The sequence below is a fragment of the Phoxinus phoxinus genome (genome assembly GCF_949152265.1).
Source record: "Phoxinus phoxinus genome assembly, chromosome: 5".
In the NCBI taxonomy this organism is placed as follows: domain Eukaryota; kingdom Metazoa; phylum Chordata; class Actinopteri; order Cypriniformes; family Leuciscidae; genus Phoxinus; species Phoxinus phoxinus.
This window is the reverse complement of record NC_136880.1, coordinates 559,035-578,456: the sequence shown is the minus strand read 5'-3', so window position 1 is coordinate 578,456 and position 19,422 is coordinate 559,035. Positions and strand designations below refer to the sequence as shown.

The 19,422-nt window shown below is 41.6% G+C and overlaps 2 protein-coding genes across 4 annotated transcripts in view; one reads left to right on the top strand and one right to left on the bottom strand.

Moving 5' to 3' along the window:
• The window catches only part of tns3 (tensin 3), an 82,951-nt gene extending 69,049 nt beyond the window's left edge, over positions 1-13,902 (top strand). For both annotated transcript variants that reach the window (XM_079611701.1, XM_079611702.1), the window contains 10 exons: positions 3,233-3,347; positions 5,135-5,580; positions 5,652-5,783; positions 7,314-7,409; positions 7,532-7,609; positions 9,893-9,970; positions 10,107-10,275; positions 10,805-10,873; positions 10,953-10,982; positions 11,073-13,902. In XM_079611701.1, the coding sequence (XP_079467827.1) occupies positions 3,233-3,347; positions 5,135-5,580; positions 5,652-5,783; positions 7,314-7,409; positions 7,532-7,609; positions 9,893-9,970; positions 10,107-10,275; positions 10,805-10,873; positions 10,953-10,982; positions 11,073-11,214 (1,355 nt within the window). In that variant the 3' untranslated portion in view covers positions 11,215-13,902. The remainder of the gene's footprint in view (positions 1-3,232; positions 3,348-5,134; positions 5,581-5,651; positions 5,784-7,313; positions 7,410-7,531; positions 7,610-9,892; positions 9,971-10,106; positions 10,276-10,804; positions 10,874-10,952; positions 10,983-11,072) is intronic.
• Positions 13,903-14,733: 831 nt separating this feature from the next.
• Positions 14,734-19,422, bottom strand: part of LOC306998012 (uncharacterized protein) — a 32,132-nt gene continuing 27,443 nt past the window's right edge. The window contains exons 1-3 of one of the 2 annotated variants that reach the window (XM_079611726.1): positions 18,480-18,619; positions 16,870-17,126; positions 15,187-16,792 (exon numbers count right to left, since the gene is read on the bottom strand). In XM_079611726.1, coding sequence (XP_079467852.1) covers positions 15,642-16,792; positions 16,870-16,942 — 1,224 coding nt within the window. In that variant the 5' untranslated portion in view covers positions 16,943-17,126; positions 18,480-18,619 and the 3' untranslated portion in view covers positions 15,187-15,641. Of the gene's footprint in view, positions 16,793-16,869; positions 17,127-18,479; positions 18,620-19,422 lie in introns of those variants that run through there. The other variant, XM_079611725.1, reaches the window with a different exon arrangement.

Sequence of the window (19,422 nt, the reverse complement as noted above, 5' to 3'; positions counted from 1 at the left end):
GGTGGAATGTCATCTTTAGAAAGACGCAACTCACACCCATGTAAGCTCTTTCAGGTGAATGCTCTTCTTGGTACTGAAGCACGCATGGGAACGGTCGCAGCGGACACAGACAGAAATGTGCATCCTGTCGTGCGCTGTCTCTCTTCACGGCGGTCTTCCAGCCGTAAGAACGGCTATTTAGCGCTCTTGGCGCACCGTTACCAGCTGTGAAAACAGCTTTTTTGTTTTGCTCAGAAACACAAAAACAAAAATAAAAGAGAAAAGAAAGTCGACCCCACTGCCGCGCTGTATCGCCCGCACCAGACGCGAGAGATCTTCCTGAAGAGCTTGCTCGTTGTTTGACCACTCAATATTAGATAGATTAAACAGCATCGGTTGGATGCATTGTTGTTGAACGCATTTGAATATGTGTACAGTCGCGCACTGCTGCTCATATATACCCGCGCTGCGAGGCTGCGCAGCTGATGCAAATGATTGCACGCCATTGTGTATTGGCTCGTTTAGTTTCACTCGAAGTAGATCGGCTCTCTAGCGAGATTCCTATTAGTCGGTTCACGACGTTCGTCATAGTGACCCGACTGATAGGGAACAGATGAATGTGTGCAGAAACTGATGAATGTGTGCATGGAGTGACAGATGCAGTGTACAGCTGTGGTTCCACTATTGACACACTTCACATTTCATTGGTTTATATTAGGGATGTAACGATACCTTCATTTCACGATTCGATATATATCACGATACTGAACTCACGATACGATATTATTGCGATACTCCCAAGACATATGATAAAAGGTTAACAAAAAATGTACTGTTGATTAAAATGCTAACTTTGATATTACATTGTGGGTTTAAATGAACAGGTTTGGACTTGGTGCTTGTAATTCAAAGACAATGGTGACACCAGAATAAAAATATTCATGATTCTGAAGCTGACCATTGCATTATTATACATTATAATTAACATTATATAGTAGTTTAACCCTCAGGGGTCTGAGGTGTTTTCTGGGTCCTGGAGGTGTTCTGACATGCTCTAACATTTGCGCTTATTTCTGTTACTTGTGACATTTTCATGACTAAAGTATTATTACACTGCATTCAGCACAAACTCTGCTACAATAATATGTCAGCAGCATGTATGTAAAAGTTTGTAGTTTTGAGATAATAACATTTATGCGTGGTTTGTGAAAATGACCAAAAAAAAAGTCACTGAAATAATGTCATGAAACACAAACTAATTATTTCTTTGCAAGGCTTTTGAAAATTGTATCACGTAGCCTAGAATATTTGCTCCAAAACTATGTGAAAATCATCCTGAATACTCATTCAGATAAGACAATATATTGATTTAAAATTTGTATGACATGTTTTGTGTAAGAAAGCTTTATGCGAGGAGGCGTTAACCACCCATGAATATTGAGTGTTTAACACCTGAGAAAGACAAAGAGCCTCCCATAATGGCCCTATCAGGAGCTCTCAGGCACTATCATTACATTACCTTGCACAAAGAATGAGGAGATTTAAAAAAGAATGGCTTTTTGATTGTTTGGATTTATTTACAACACAACATAATCCAAAGATATACAACAAATGGCAAAAAGCACATTATTTAACACACTGAACTAAAGACAGAGACTTAACCAGTCACACACCTTTCCTTTCCTGAAACATAGTGCATACCTGTCATTTCCAAGGTGTTTGATTTTTCACTTTACCTCCTCATGCTCATGTTGAAGTCAGCAGGACGGGTAGCTACCTAAAATATATATATATATATAAAAAAGCTGTGAACATGCTGATATCAAGAAGAAACCAGGGCTGCATGATTGTGGGAATACATTTTAGATTTCTGGTGAAAATTCCTTTTTAAAATTTACAAAATACACACACACACACACACACACACACACACACACACACACACACACATATATATTATATATATATATATATATATATATATATATATATATATATATATATATATATATATATATATATATATATATATACATATATATATATATATATACATATATATACATTTGTGGTGCCTTGTAGGCATATACCTGCAGGGCTGAATCAAATAATAAGAACAATAGTATAGCAGGCATAGTTAAAAGGGAACACTTCAGTAACACTACACTAGAGAAAAATATATTGATTATCATATGTTACTTCAAATGTTTACAATCGATATGACGTTATGAAATGAGATTGGAGTAAAATCATGGTGCGTTTTGCTTTTCAAACGCACGTCGCGCGAATGACTCAAACTCTCACAGCGCGTGCAGGGAACATTCACTAAAGCATCGAGCAACAGTTCAATGGCAATATGAAGTTTATGCAACAATAACACTAACTAATATAATTCAGAATTATTTCTTACCTTAAAATCGTTCTTGTCTTCAAATCGCGATCTTCTTCTTCAGATGTAAACCCAATAATCTCACAGCGTGTCTTCCAAACTCGACGACTGCAGAGGACTGATAAAGTTTGCCGCTTTGTTGTTGAGGTAATGGGGGCGTTCGCGCGACACATGGACGATTTGCATCTCTATATGTTTTGCGCGTGTGGGTGTGGTCACATTAAAACTAATGAGGAAGGGTTAGAGAAACTGAATATCTTGTTGGTTTTATACAAATTACTTAAACAGAGAATATTTGTTTTCGTTTTGAATCAGATAATTTAAAACTACACACTTAAATGATTATAAATATATAGAGCTCACAAATGTGTGACAAGTATTCGCTGAGTTTTGTTTATGTTTAGAGACGTGCTCAAGAAAAAAAAGTTAACGATACGGAGAGGCAGAATGCACACCCTGTTTAATTTCTTTATTTTACAAAAGCACAACGTTTTGTTTTGATTGTAAGTGGACACATACAAAAGTAGACATCTCACAGATTCTTTTTTAATTTTTATTAAGTCTGTATGACCATATATGACGGAGTATTTTAAGTTTATTCAGCTGCTATGTGAAAAAAAACGCGCAAATCACGCCGGCGTGATTGCCGACCCCAGGGGGTTAATGTAGTACTGACACTAAAACTCTGAAAACATGATTTTTTTCTTATACAGTAATTTCTATTTTGGGTGAACTATCCACGATACATATTGTCACTATCCACGATACGTATTGTTGCATTTTTGTATTGCGATATATTGTGGCACGATATATTGTTACACCCCTAGTTTATATTAATGTAAGCAGTGCACGTTATTCTTTCAGAGACGAGAGAGACTGCGGGGTTTATGGGACACACAGCATCAGATGAAGCTTTACAGCACAGAGCGTACGTCCAGCCTGCCATCGGGGACATCATGTCCTTCTCCGACAGCTACAGGTACAGTCATCATCATCATCATCATCATCATCATCATCATCACACGCTGTCAATCATCTGTCTGTTTATTGTGTGTTTGTCTAAAGAAAAAGCTTGATAAGATGTTGAGGAAACTGAAGCAGTGTTACATTTCAGCTGTATTGTAGCAGCAATATTCATACTTTTTCACATCGAATATGAATTACAGTATCTACAGTGTTTATTATAAGTCAAGTCACCTTCTTTTATACAGTGCGTTCAACAATATGGACTGTTTCAAAGCAGCTTTACAGTGATAATAATGAAATTACAGTTTTGGCTAAGTTTTTGATCTAGAATAAAGTTATTGTCCAGATAAAGTTAGTTTTGATTGATTCACTTCCGTTGGAAAGATCATTAGTTATTAACTTATGGGCCGCTAACACGACACCGTTCTACAGAAAACCCTTAATGCGCTCCGGCCGCTCACTCGCAGGACAGCAGTGTTTGGTGCTCGAGAACGCAAACTCTAAAACAGATTCCACGGCGCAAGTTTTGAAAAATTGTGAAAAACATTATCATCTCTGTGTAAACTTCAAAATGTGAATCTGTGAAACCGGCGACGGCGTGCACGTGCATATTATTTGTTTAGTCTATAGATGAACGCATTTGAATATGTGTACAGTCACGTAGTCTTTCTTTACAAATTGACATCAACAAATGACTCGTCTGGCCTGCCGAGGGTAGAACCCACAGCTCAGGACCCACTACTCATGAGTACTTAAATAAACTACTCTTTTACTCTTACTCTAGTTGTTTTTTGGACAAGTACTTTTACTCATACTATATTTTTTGGAAAGTAATGGTACTTTTACTTGATGATATTTTTTTCTTTACACCCCTGTGAGCCACATTAATTTAACAATATAATGATGTGGACAGAACAATTATTTATAATAAACACTGCAATATTTCATAAAATAAACAAGAATTGTCCATTTTGATTTCATTGGACTTGAAATGATTGAGGATCCTTCAGTTCTGCAGAAAACGCTGAAGAAACTGGAGGATTTGTTGGCTTTTAGGTCAGAGTTGCGCTCCATCCAGGTTGTGTTTAGATTTATCATATGCTCTCATAAGTTTTACGTTTGTAATGCGTTTTTGTAAAGTCATAATTTAGTTGTTTGTTTCGCAGTTTCTTTTTTTTGATCAAAGGTTACTTTACACGAGCTTCAGAAACTCCGGCAAAACCAAAGCAAGCCAATCTCACTCCTCCAGAATGCCAGAGTAACCAGTAGCGAGTTCAGCTTTACGGAGAGACTCAGGAAGAGTTTCTGAATGTTAGTGGAGACATTTCTGTAGTTCATCATCATGTTGAACTTTTACACAAGTGTCCACAGTTCCTGAGGTGTTTATAAGACAGCGCTGACATGTTCTGGTCAACAGTGTTCAGTGGTCGTCTGTGCTCAACCACAGAACAGTTTCATGCTTTGCTGGATCTGCTCAGCGGCACCGTGGGTGTAAACGTGCAGATAAAGGGCCGGTAATATTATAATAAGATCATCTTCCTACGTCAGTAGGGGAAGGAAATCTGATTGGCTTATTTTTTTTTACATTCTTGCAGAGAAAGGCTCACCAAAACAAAGTTACTGGGTTCTCATGTTTTCTGGGTTGGTAGACACCGTGTTCCCGATTATAGCACTTAAACATTGAAAAAGTCAGATTATCATGATATGTCCCCTTTAATAGTGAAAACGTAGACGAGGTAATAGAATAGCCCCAGCAGTGCTTGTTTAATGGTTAACAATAGTGTGTGTTGTGGTTTGCAGGTCTCCACAGTCCATCTCTGCTCATCCCTCGGACTCCGTGAGCTTCGCCCCAGTGTCTTCTGTCCCGTCTCAACACTTGCTCCCTGCGCCGAACGCCCACAGCTCTCCTCTCAGCGGGCCGAGAGCCAAAGCCCTGCAGCAGATGCTCAGCCTGGGCCCGGCGCTGGAGGGACTCGACTACCAGCCGCCGCCGCAGAACCTCGTGGGGTTCGACGGAGAGACCTCGCAGGGGTCAGCGTCTACATCTCCCAGCGGCTTCTCCAGTCCTCACAGCGGGAGCTCACTCAGTATCCCGTTTCCCAGCGTGCTGCCAGAGCTGCAGTCCCCGAGTGCTCCTGACCCCCGAGCTGACGCTGCAGAGGTGCTCTCCAGCAAGCAGCTGACCGTGAACTTCGTCCAGGACACCTCCAAATACTGGTACAAGCCAGACATCGCACGAGACCAAGGTAAGAGCGACCCCCGTGACCTCTGGCTTGCGTTTCTGACTCTCATCTGACCTCTGGCTTGTGATTGACAGCTATAGCGTTGCTGAAGGACAGAGAGCCCGGCTCCTTCATCGTTCGGGACAGTCACTCGTTCCGTGGCGCGTACGGGCTGGCCATGAAAGTGTCCACAGCGCCTCCATCGGCACTGCAGCAGGGCAAGAGAGGTGAGCAGAGAGACATATCCCACACACACACACACACACACACACACACACACCTCCAGAGAAACCCAGCATTTCCTTGCGCATCATTACCTGCTCATGCTGAACATATCAATCTGCTAGTCGTGACTGATGTTTCCATAATATTCAACAGTTAAAGTGTATTTTAACAGTTAAAATATTTTAAATATGAGGGAACAACAAAACACTAAACTTGGTTAAAGGGATACTTCACCTCTGGAAAGATGAATGTGTATTTAAAATGGGTCATTTATGTAGTAGAAATGTGAAATTATTTTTGAATTCGGAGCCTTTAGACTGAGAAAATCCAGAAAATTTATTTGTGGCTCATGTGGATGAAAGACAACAACTCCCAGAATGCACTTGCTTCGCTGCCCTACGAGGCCACTCCCATGCCTACCGGTAAGGGCGCAGTAAAACAACTAGGCTAGGCTACTAGTGAGTCTCCGTGACGAGTCTGCCCGGGATTTCAAGACAGCCCAAAATGTCCGGGATTCGGCTTTTGCAGTCGGCGTTCATCATGTTCACTGCGGCGAGCGGGACGAGGCTGACGGCCGCGGGAGAACGGCGCGAGGCCGGTGGCGTGATTACTGATGAGCGGCACCTGTGAGACGCACCGGTCTCGTATCTCTCACGGAGGAGAGGGAATTTTCTTAGCAATGTTAAAACGCACATCAACCGATCACTTGTTTAGCGTTCATGTAAACACTACACTCAGATTCACCAATCGTAATTAATTGAGTTAGATTGAAACAAAAGCTGTGCATGTAAACAATGAATGCGACTGCAGAAAGCAAAAGCCGAATCCCGGACATTTTGGACCATCTCGACGGCCGGACATGTCCGGGAAAAAGAGGATGGTGACCGCTACTACTCAGCTTTCTCCACAGAACAAGAGCCTGTTAGCTTAGCTTCCAAATAAAAGATGGCTGACACTATTTCTACATTCTGTAAGTAAGATCCCCCCTCTATGGGCGGACTGAAAACATGCAGATCTAGCGCCTCCTACTGGCTGGAGCCTCTAGCCTCTGGACAAAAAAGCCTCCGATGATGCAAAATTATAATTTTTGCGTCATCTGAGGATTTTTTACAGACAAAAAAAATAAAATATCTCGTCTCAGGGGGATATGAGGGAGGGAAGCACGGTAATTTGAAAATACTACAGGTTTTCTACTGATACAAAGCTTAATCTGCTAAATCCTGAAGTATCCCTTTAAGGTATTTATTTATCTGACAAAATTATTTAGCAAAGATCACAAACTACAGCTACAGTTTTTATTTTCCTATGCAAAAAAATCATAGAAAAAAAAACTGGCAGGAGAAAAACATTGACTACAACATAATCAGTTGGGCAAGTTTCATTACATTATCACAAATAAAACAATCGACTCAAAGCACAACTATGCAATGTTACAAAATCAAAAAATATATATATTTGAATAAATGGTGAAGAGTTAAATATTCCTTAGCCCGACATCACTTTGGGTCGTACTGATGTGTGTGATGTTTCAGGAGTCGACCCGTCCAGCGAGCTGGTGCGGCACTTCCTCATCGAGTGCACGCCGAGGGGCGTTCGACTCAAGGGATGCCCCAATGAACCCTACTTCGGTGAGTCTACCAAACCTGCCACAGGTGGTCATGTTCATATATATATATATATATATATACACGAGTACTGCTCACATCAGCTGTGTGTGTGTGTATGTGTGTGTGTGTGTGCTACTCTTCAGGCAGTCTGACGGCTCTGGTCTGTCAGCACTCCATCACTCCTCTGGCTCTTCCATGCCAACTCATCATACCTGACAGAGGTACAGCAGGACAACTTTATTTATATGTTATTAAATTGTAATTAAATTCAAATTTGTTAGACACTAGGGGACACTCTTGGGAGCCCTCAAACACCTCTGACAAAATTCAGAAAAGGCCAATGAAGTTGACGTGTGGAAACATGCCTGGATGCTCCCCGGATATAAGGCTACAAAAGGAGGCCAGCGTGCACCACACGTTCAGGATTGTGCTGAGGAGCTGAGACAGTGTCTCGACCACTTCAGCGGGAGTGCAGAGTTGTGGCAGGAGGGACACAATGTCTCCTTCCCTCCATCAGGGAATGGAGGATACAACAGTTATCGAGATGCTCCCTATCGGTCAATCACTTCGATGTTGTGTCGAATGAGTGAGACACAGGGGTCCCTATACGAAATGCCACAACTTCTGAACTGTGTCACGAGAAAACCGAACAATGGAAGAATATTTTATATGAGATCACCGTTAAGTTATCACTAGATATAGAGCACTTAGCCAGATGACAACGGCTAATCTAAAAGAGGCATACCATAAGTAATGGGCCTGGTAGGGAATTCCTCCACCGAACTCACTACCGATGAGTGCAAGTAGGTATAAACAGATGTCCTGGATTTGCCAAACCTGGGGAACTCTCTGGGACGATAAGGCGCACGTTACCACCTCAGAGAGGGGGAGCGCACCCACGCAAGCACTACACCTGACCAGTTGTACAAGTTTTACCCAAGACTCGAGACAAAACTGGTTCCCTGGGGAGATTATAAAATCTCTCAAAGGTGTTGGGTGTGGATCATCCCGCAGCTCTACAGTTGTCTGCTAATGAAGACCCGTTCGCCAAACACGATGTGGGCGAGTTTGAGTGTGACCCAAAGTCCAAAGTGAAAGTGTAGTCGGCTATCCGGCATCTGGCGAAACAAAAAGGAAAAGAAAACTAAACTAAACTCCTCCTGTACTTCCTTTGGGAGTGGCGGCATAACCAGTCCTAGGGCGGGCAGGTCAGCGGCCCTGGGTCACTGGTGGCCTGCTGACGGGTAAGTGGACCGTTGAGGTCTGGCTGATGGTCCAGGCTGCTTTAGCCCTCAGCAATGAGCAGCCAGTGCTTGGGCTCGGGCTTTCAGGGGTCGCGGAGCAGCGTGATGATTTAGAGCGCCAACTTTTGATGAATTTAGGCAAAATCTACACACGCAAATAGACAGTGCAGTAAAATAAAGACCTGAATGTGTATTTTGGACTTTTTTTCAGCACAAGTCTGAAAGAAGACATGTTATTGAAGACAAATAGCCCAAAATTGACCAGTGAAAAAAAACAATGTTTTTGCCTGCCGTGTCTCGCCTTAATAGCCTGCTTTTCTTACTGTTGAGAACTGCTGAGGTAGTCCCCGACAGTGTCACCGAATAAGCCACCTTTGGCCATGGGGGCGTAGAGAAAGTGCGCACAAGGTTTGCAAGGTTCGAAAGTGCTCCACAAGGTTCAGCTATAGGTGGCTCTCCTGGACCAGAAGTGTGGACATCACCCGACCCAGTGCCTGTGCCATGACCTGCCTAGCCCGTAGTCTGTCGCTGAGCGTCAGAACAAAGCTTAATGTGTGGTGCAAACTGGCCTCTTTTACACCCGTGTGTCCGGGGAGTGGCCCGGCATGGATAATCTGAATACGTCAGAGGTGTTTTTGGGCTCCCAAGAGTCGAAGCGAGTGACAGAAAGGGAAACAAAGCGTTCAAAACATTGAATCAATTGATCAATTGTTTCACAAAGCAATTCACAGTTTTGAAGCATTGCAACTCCACAGGCTGGTGACCTCTGCTGGTCAGAACAGTGTAAATGCAGCAAAAACTCAAAGGCTAAAAAACACATTCAACACCTCTTAACATCCAATGGACATATTTAGTTGACAGTGTAATCTATTAAATGCAATTATCAAAATCATCTTATACCATAAAACATAAAGTGTCTGTATAATCTTCTTTTGTTTGTTTTGTGGAGAGCTTGATTAATCAGCCCAATAACTTCAACTCTTCCATTTTACAAATGTCTGTGTAATTAAATGTCTACAAAGGGGGAACAAATGATCCAAGATCAGGTAAAAATCACATATTGACCCTGGTTCATTGGTTCACAGAGATCATTGCCCATTTGTGGAGAACCAAGCCTTGTTCACTAAAATCACATGACTGACAGTTTGAAACAGTCTGGTTTCAAACAAATGGTTCGCAGAGGTTTCGAAGTTTCACAAAGCACTCATCGCTGCTCTAGATTAATGGATGTTTGATCACATGAGTGTTGTTTCTCTTCAGATCCTCTAGAGGAGGCTGTTAGCGCATCTTCACAGTCCATTACCAATTCTGCAGCTGAACTCTTGAAACAGGGAGCAGGTGAGTCCAAAACACATCCGCAAACAATACTCAATAACTGAGTCATCACATGGATCAGTGACCGATTCCTCAGTCGGACCGATGACTGCTAAAGTCTCTCAGACGTCAGATTGCTTGTGTGCTGTGTGTTCTCCAGCCTGTAACGTGTGGTTTCTGGGCTCGGTGGAGATGGAGTCTCTGACGGGTTATCAGGCGGTGCAGAAGGCCACCAGTGAGATCCTGAACACGCACTCGCTGCCGTCCTCCACCGTAGTGCACTTTAAAGTGTCCTCGCAGGGAATCACACTCACCGACAACCGGAGAAAGTAACTCGCTCTTACCTTACCTTACATCAATCATTACCTTGCATCCATGCATTTTATTCAAAGAGACTTGCATCCGAGCTACAGTCAAACCAGAACTTATTCAGACTCCTTCAACATTTCTCACATCATCAGTTTATTTGCTATAGTTTAGACATTGGTGATAAAATATGAGCAGAACTCAGAGTTATGAACTTTGATATTTGACAGGTTTTGTCCATCCTTCTGTTAGACTGTCTCACACATGAATTATGTTGAATATCTGTCAGCTGGTAAATTTAACTACACCAAGAGATAATACCAGTTTAGCTCAACCAGTGACCAAGCAATGCTTCATTGTGTTCAGTGTGTGTGTAAAAAGAGCATTAGCAATTACAGACAAAACACTTCAGCAGAACATAATCAGGAAATTGTCTGGATAATTTTTGGTCCCAAATTGTTATAAATGTTACTGGTAGTCACTGTATGAAGAATTGTTGGGTATAATATGTCACAGTTTACTTTATTCTGATGAAACCTGTTGTCTTTCTAGACTGTTCTTCAGAAGACACTATGCTGTCGGCACAGTCATATTCTGTGCGCTGGACCCTCAGGACCGCAAGTGAGTCCATCAGGACACTTTCATACTTTATCTTGTGTTTCTATAGGCGTTTTCACTGTTTCTCCGTGTTCTTTCACAGGTGGAGACGAGACGGCTGCAGCTCAGCGAAGTGAGTACGGCTGTGTTTCAGGTGTTACCCAGAACGGGTCTGTTCTCATTCATCATGTTAACAGGAGTAACAGTTCTTCCCCCCCGGCAGGGTCTTTGGGTTCGTGGCACGGAAAGCGGGCAGCGGCATGGAGAACGTGTGTCACCTGTTCGCGGAACACGACCCCGAGCAGCCCGCCAGCGCCATCGTCAACTTCGTCGCCAGAGTCATGATTGGCTCACAGAAGGTGTGATGTCAAGAAGAGGGCGTGGCCTGGCGAGACTAAACAGATTTCCTCCAATGAGCTGAAAGACGTGGGACTCTGGGACTGGTTTTGATCACATGACAAACCTTCTGAAATGAAACATGTACATTGTTTTGTATATTTTTGTATTGAAAGTGTATGTATCGTGGACACAGACTCAAAGGAATTATTCTTATTGAAAATAAATCTCAATATATGTGTATGACCTTTTTACATTTATTTTCTAGGTTTCTGTGATTTAATTTAGTATGCTACTACTGATGACATAAACCAAAAACATCTTTATAATGTCATTGCATTGTATTTTATCACCTTTTTTACTCGCAAATCTCCATTTGCCAAGTTTTCTAAAGAAAAAAATCTGAATTGTTTATACGTCATATCTAAACAAATGTTATGCATATAAAATATGTTAAAATGTCTAGTTTCTTTCGTGATGTCTTCAGTACTGACAGAATCAGTCCTCACTTCTGCTTCTCCATTTCATCTGATTTCTCACTAGAGCAGCTCAATGAATATGTGTGATTGTGAACTGATTTTAGTCTTACAGACTTTGTGTATCTGAACTTTTCTTCTTATATGCAGTTCTGCAGTATTTGTGAAGACTGGATTTTCGGCTGGATTTTCACTGTCATGTAGCTTCGGTTATGTGATGTACTGGAATATCTATATTAGGTTTGTTGAGAATTGGGCTTGGTTTTATGACTTCTGTGGATGAATGGATTCTTACGCACTCAGATAACACAGAACTGAGCCAGTGAGCGGCTGTCACATGTAAAGCCTTTTATGCATTAATGTACTGATGATTTTACACACTACAGTGACACACACACACACTACCTTTAAGGGCTCTGATTATTTATACTTGATCTTGTTGAAGTCACTGGTGATTTTCACAACCACACACACACTCAATCTCTGAATACTGAACAGAAATAAATGGAAGATGTGTGTGTTTTGTTTTCCAGTTTTCAGTACTGAATGTCTGTTACTTCATCTGTGTCCTTCAACCTGAAAAATGAAGAGTACAGACAGAAATGGTTATGTTTTATTGATTAATTTCCAGGTTGCAGACAGTATTCACATTTTAACAGTAAAGCTGCACACAGGTTTGTCATTTAAAGCGATACTCCAACAAGTTTAAAGTGGTTACGGGAACTTTAACATTATTTCTGCTATACGAGTTTCAAGACGTCACCTGGCGGGCTTTTGTGCTGCTAATCGCCAGAAGAACTTCTTGCTAGCGTTTTGAGTAAACCTTTGACAATCTAACATATCATTTTAATAAACCGATCTACACACATAATATCCAAGTGATGTTTATTTATAATGAAGCTATAATCGTGAGTTGGCTGACAGTGCTAGCGTTAAACACAGCTGATCAGCTAATCTAAGTCTCCAGGATCACTAGAAGCTTCCCGGTGTTCTGGAGCAACACTCACCAGCTAAACTAACCAGTGTGAAGTCTTCATTTTATAATGCATTCATAAACTATTCTAATTGCTTCACCTGTTGCCAGAATATTACTTTTTTTTTATCAGTGCTAAGAAATGCAAGAACTGCGAATGCATTTGATGGAGAGATTGAGAAGTTCATCAATCGATTCGGACAGAGACGGTGAAGAAGTCCGGGGGAAGCACATGTTCTCAGTCCGGGGGAAGCACATGTTCTCAGTCCGGGGGAAGTTCCTGTTCTCAGTCCGGGGGAAGCACATGTTCTCAGTCCGGGGAAAGTTCCTGTTCTCAGTCCGGGGGAAGCACATGTTCTCAGTCCGGGGGAAGCACATGTTCTCAGTCCGGGGGAAGCACATGTTCTCAGTCCGGGGGAAGCACATGTTCTCAGTCCGGGGGAAGCTCCTGTTCTCAGTCCGGGGGAAGCACATGTTCTCAGTCCGGGGGAAGCTCCTGTTCTCAGTCCGGGGGAAGCACATGTTCTCAGTCCGGGGGAAGCACATGTTCTCAGTCCGGGGGAAGCACATGTTCTCAGTCCGGGGGAAGCACATGTTCTCAGTCCGGGGGAAGCACATGTTCTCAGTCCGGGGGAAGCACATGTTCTCAGTCCGGGGGAAGCACATGTTCTCAGTCCGGGGGAAGCACATGTTCTCAGTCCTGGGGAAGCACATGTTATGGCCAACTCATGGGGGAGTGGGTGGGGGGGCCATGGAAAAAACAGGGTGTACGGGTCAAAATGCAAGTATATATTTTTACTTTGGCAAACAAGACTCGGACCGGCAAGTGTACCATTCTTGCCGGTGTGATTGTGGCCCAATGCCGGCAGGTTTGCAGTTCTTCAGAGTTCTTCATTGCTCGGGCCAGTGTATTTGGGCCGATTCTGGGGAGTCATTCATCCCGTGTCTGGCAACCGCAACTGGGCCGAGATATTTCTTCTGGCCTGCCGGATCTGGGCCATTATCGGGGGAAATAGTTAAGGCTAACTGGGTAATTGTACTGATGAACGCAAATAGTGGAAGTGATGGTTTAAGGTTTCAAATATTTATCAACTGGGCTCGTGTGGATCACCTTTGTTGATTTTATGCATCCAGACGGGATCATTCTCTTCTACAGGCCAAAGGTCTCTATATTAAAGGGATCACCCAAAAATGAAAACTTTCCCTTAAAGGGATAGTTCAATTTAAAATTAAATTAGCCCATGATTTACTCACCCTGAAGCCCTCCTAGGTGTAAATGACTTTCTTCTTTCAGACGAATACAATCAGAGTTATATTAAAAAACGTCCTGGCTCTTCCACGCTTTATAATGGCAGTGAATGGAGGATCAGATTTTGAAGCCCAAAAAGTGCATCCATCCATCATAACAGTAATCCATACATCTCTGGGGGGTTAATAAAGACCTTTAGAAAGTGATGCGCTTCTGTGAGAAAAATTCGATTCGGCGAAACAGTAACACTTAACTTCTGACGTAATGACGCACGCAGAAGCTCAGAGGACAGTGCGTTATTGTGCGTTCACACTGGCGTATTCGCGTCTACCGCGCCGCACTCTACGCCTCATTCGCGCCGCAGGATTTTTTTACGCGCGTAATGCGTCTTTGCATTGACTTAACATTGAAATCACTCGCGCCTGAAGCGCTATTCGCGTCCGGTGTGAACGCACCATTAGAATTTGATGTGGTCGCATTTGTGCGAGTGCATGGTCATGCACACAGTTATATTTGCGCGTGCAAAACATAACGCCGTTTTATCCGTAACTGCTGCAGTCCTTCATTTTTTGTGTTCAAAATGAACAGAATTTATATAATAAACGAGTACATCATGAATCCATTTTCCAAACCGTGTTTTTGTCTTATCCTGAATCACTATGTGAAAAATTCCTAAATTTCCTGAATTCCTAATGGACTATAAGTCATATTAAATTGAAAAAATTGAGACAACTATTCATCAGCATGCATTGATTAATCTATGTTGTAGCAAAAAAAAAAAAAAAAGTACGACCAAATCATGTGCTCTAAGTGAAACTTAGAAAGTTGGTAGCACCAGTGCAACCAGTGGAGAAGTTAGTCTGGAGCCCTGCACGAATTCGATGTCTAAAAGGAGAATTTATAAAGAGAAATGGTGGAGAACTTCGATATAAGAGAAGAGGAGCTTGAGTTTGTTGCTCAGCCTTATTTGTTTGTATCTATTATTAAGCCTACGCTACTCAGGGGTTACTCTTGTGGCGTAAGTCGACTTGCACAGACCGTCTGTCGGAAGCTTTAAATATTAATAGTTTTATTACAGAAACGCATCGCTTCATAAGGCCTTTATTGACCCCTGGAGACGCATGGATCCCTGTTATGATGGATGGATGCACTTTTATTGGCTTCAAAATCTGATCCTCCATTCACTGCCATTATGAAGCTTGGAAGAGCCAGGACATTTTTTAATATAACTCTGATTGTATTTGTCTAAAAGAAGAATGTCATATACACCTAGGATGACTTGAGGGTGAGTAAATCATGGGATAATTGTCATTTTTGGGTGAACTATCCCTTTAATTCATTCCAGACACAAGACTTTCATTCATCTTCAGAACACAAATCTTTCATCGTTTTTATCCATCCATTGAAATCAACATTTTAATGCTACAAAAAAAACAAGGACATATCCATATGCAAACTGCATGAAGTGCATATTCTGACTGCAAACAGATCATTCATAAAGTGGGGAGCACTTCAGCCGGTTTACAGGAGTGATTAGCGTGCGCATCATACACACGGTCAGGGGTGTCCATCACGCTTCCAACAGGGAACTCTTTTACCCTTGGAAAGATCACTTTTCAGTTCTTTGTGCATATCTTTTCAATAGCAAAAAAAAAAACTTTGAATGCTCAAAACCCCTTGAACGTTAACTCTTTATTATTTGGGACCAGTTTATCTGGATTTAAACCTATGCACTGAAAGCGTTGAAAAGAAGCGTGCTCACGTTGACTGCTTTGGACAGTTATTAGTGCTATGTCTCTTTAGAGCACTTGATGTGCTGAAACTCTTCCCACACCGAGGGCATGGGTACGGCTTCTCTCCTGTGTGCACTCGCGCATGTGTCTTCAGGTTTCCTGCCTTGGAGAAACTCTTCCCACATTGGGAACACTTGTGAGATTTCTCTCCTGACTTGTGAGGCTCTTCTACTACTACATGGATTCTCCTGTGCTCTTTCAGACAGTTGGCACTAGTGAAGATATTCCCACACTCGGAGCACACGTGAGCGTTCACTCCTGAATGTAATTTCTGGTGCTCTTTCAAATAGTCCAGTCGAGGAAATCTCATTCCACAGAAGAAACACAAGTAAGGCCTCTCGTTCGCATGGGTTTTCATGTGCGTCTGTAAGCTTTCTGCCAGACGAAACTGTTCACCACACTGATCACAGTCGTGGTGACTTTCTCCAGCGTGAGAGCTCATGTGTTTCTTGAAGTTCTGTGCCCATCTGAAAGTCTTTCCGCACTGACTGCATGTGTAAGGTTTCTCAGAAGAGTGAATTCTCAGGTGACTCTGAAGGTCTCCTTTACGTTTGACACTCTTTCCACACTCATTGCAAGTGAAAGCTCTCTCTCCCGAGTGAACTAATGTGTGCTTTGAAAGGTTTGTTTTCTTTGAGAAACTCATTCCACATTGATGGCAGCTATAAGGCCTTTCATGTTCACCAGTGTAGTTTTGTTTGTGTGTCTTAAGGCTGCTGTTAGTTTTGAATGTCTTTCCACACTGCTCACATTTGAACGGCTTCTCTCCCGTGTGAAATCTCATGTGAGCCTTGAGGTTTCCTCTTTCGTTGAAGCTCTTCCCACATCGATGGCATTTGAAAGGCATCTCTCCAGAGTGAATTCTCATGTGAGTGCGAACGTATCCTTTATATTTGAAACGCTTTCCACATTGAGGGCATGGGAACGGCTTCTCTCCAGTGTGAACTCTCATGTGAGCCTTAAGGTTTCCTTTTACTTTGAAAGTCTTTCCACATTGAGGGCAGGTGAAAACATCTCCTTCAGGCGTTTCAATCGGTGAGCTATTAGAAGAATGTTGAAACTCGAGTTTCTCCACTTCATTCAGCTCTTGGCTTTCTTCTTTAACTTCCACCAGGTCTAAAATGAATACATACACAAGTCAAATTAAGCTGAAATTTAATTGAAAGTGATTGGACTCAGGAATGGACACCAACCTCTTAGTTCCTCTTTATCTTCATCTTTGCATGCCTCATTCATGTTGTCACTCTCCTCTCTGACAACCTCCATTTCAATGTTTGCAATTGTATAACCTCAATATTTGATTGAGCTGAACTTATTCTTCTGTAACGTGTTTTACTGCGCATCTGAGTGGTTTGTTCACTTGTAAAAAGGTGGGAATGTTCCTGCCTTCACCGATGAACTTCTATGGCTTCACTGCAGATGTGAATCATAATCGCTGTGTAAATTTGAACTGTTGGAGTAAAGAAGTTAGAAAGACATTATTAGTATTCAATATGCAGAAAATAATCCAAGCAATACTCCCCATATCCTACACACTCAATCTAAAAGTTGTCTTCCTACAACCCTCTACTACAATACAAGTATATGGAAGTAAAATAATGACAAATGTATTGGAAATAAAAAAGCTTGTCGAGTTGTTTTGCTTTTTTTCTTATCAGTGCAAAAGAGAGTCAAATAACTCTTGTCGATTTTTGTCATACAGGCCAGTGTTATACATCATTCAAAACTGGTTAATGTCTTCTTTTATTTACACACTCATAATAAAAAGAAAATCTTGTGTTTTTCGTAAAATAAAGAAAATAAACATGATGTGCATTCTGCAACGTGACAGAAAATGACCTGTAACTCAGCGAATGTTCGTCACACACACTTGAAACGTGTGTCGTAACACTTGTCTCTATTTTTAAATGATGTAAATTATATCAAAAACAAATATTCTCTGATTAAGTAATCCGTATGAAAGCAACGACATGTACAGTTTCTCAAACGCGTCCTAATGAACTCTAATGTGACCACACGCACGCGCGCTCGAGCATTGACATGCAGATCTCCTCGTGAAGGAACACAGAGCTGTTAACGCCCTCATCACCTCAAAACAGAGATTCAGAGACTCCAGTAACGTACTCCTCTGCTTTTCATCGAGTTTGGAAGACTGTGCTGTGCTGTTTACCTGGATTACCTCAGAAGAATTAGAAGAACGCGATTTGAAGATGAGAAAGATTTTTAAGGTAAGACATTCACTCATAATAGTAAGCATGCTATTGTTATATAAACTTTACATTGTAGCAACTAGTCAAACTGGTGCCAGACTAAAATGTACGTTATGAAATGAGACTGGAGTAAAAACATGAAGCCTAATGCTACATTTATATACATGTGCAAAACGCACCAAACATTAGGCTTCATGTTTGTGAATGTATGTTTACTTTTCCATGTATGTTATTGTTAATCCATATATTTTTCTCTAGTGTAGTGTTTCTGAAGTGTTCATTTTTAACGATTTATAGGCCGCCTGCTAAAAGCTATTGTTATTATTATTTTATACAGCCCTACACGTATGCCTACAAGGCACAACATACAGTGATCATTATATATATATTAGCGGGGGGGGGGGGGGTTGATCGATTCTTAGATGCATCGTGATGCGGACGCGGACGATTCTGAACCGATTCACAAATGCCAAAAATCGATTTCAAAATAATAAAAAATATTTGTATATATATATATATATATATATATATATATATATATATATATATATATATATATATATATATATTTGCATGAAATCGTGAAACATTACCTGGTCAATACCACCCCCGACGCTTATATCCTACCGAACCGGTACCGGTGTACAGGGTGGGTATTTATGACAGTGCAAGTATTCCACATCGACTCTAGGGGTCGCTGTTTGACAAAAACACAATTTCTACATATGTGTAACTTTAACATTTCAGAAGTTTTTATTTTTGACAAATATCCTTTTAAACTACAAACAAAATTATGTGGAGAGAACTGAGATCCGAACTCCTGATCGCTTGAAGCTCCGCGATGCACATGTTGAAGCGTTGACCGCGCAGCTATCGTCTGAACTGTGTTTTACGCACTTGAGCTTAACCTCATATGCTTCCGCAAATGCGTGACATTTTTCTATTGCAATGTTTTATGTTGAAATGTTTTCTTTATTTATTAAAGTAAATGATGCATAACAACCTACTGTACACCCATACGTGTAGGAGTCATTATACGTGTCCCCATACGACATGCCCCCCCACGTTTCAAAATCTAAGTTTTGTCCCCCCCACTATTTAGGTATTTTATAGGTAATTTGAAACAAAACCTAATAGCGCGTTCTGACAGATCACGTTCCTTCATCGTTTTGTCGCTATGGTTACATGCGCACACACACACACACACACACCATTGGCGGTGCGCTCAAAGTCATCTGTCAGTTGTGCATTTACCCAAAATCTCCTGAATGAAGTTAAAACCCATCATGTCACTGGATGAAATCAAATCGACTAGCAAAAATACAGGAGGCCGCCTTACAAACAAGTGTGTGGAGGATAGTCATTTCGCCGTAAGGTTTTGATGGCGTCATTTATTTCTAAGGAGGGCAACACTCCAGTGCAGGAGGTGGCGCTAATGCACCTAAAACGGTTTATTTATGTATGCTTCGGCAGCCTGTGTTTATTTCTTGTAAATAACGTAACGTAGGAAAGGAAACGTGGAAGTTAAAATACTGA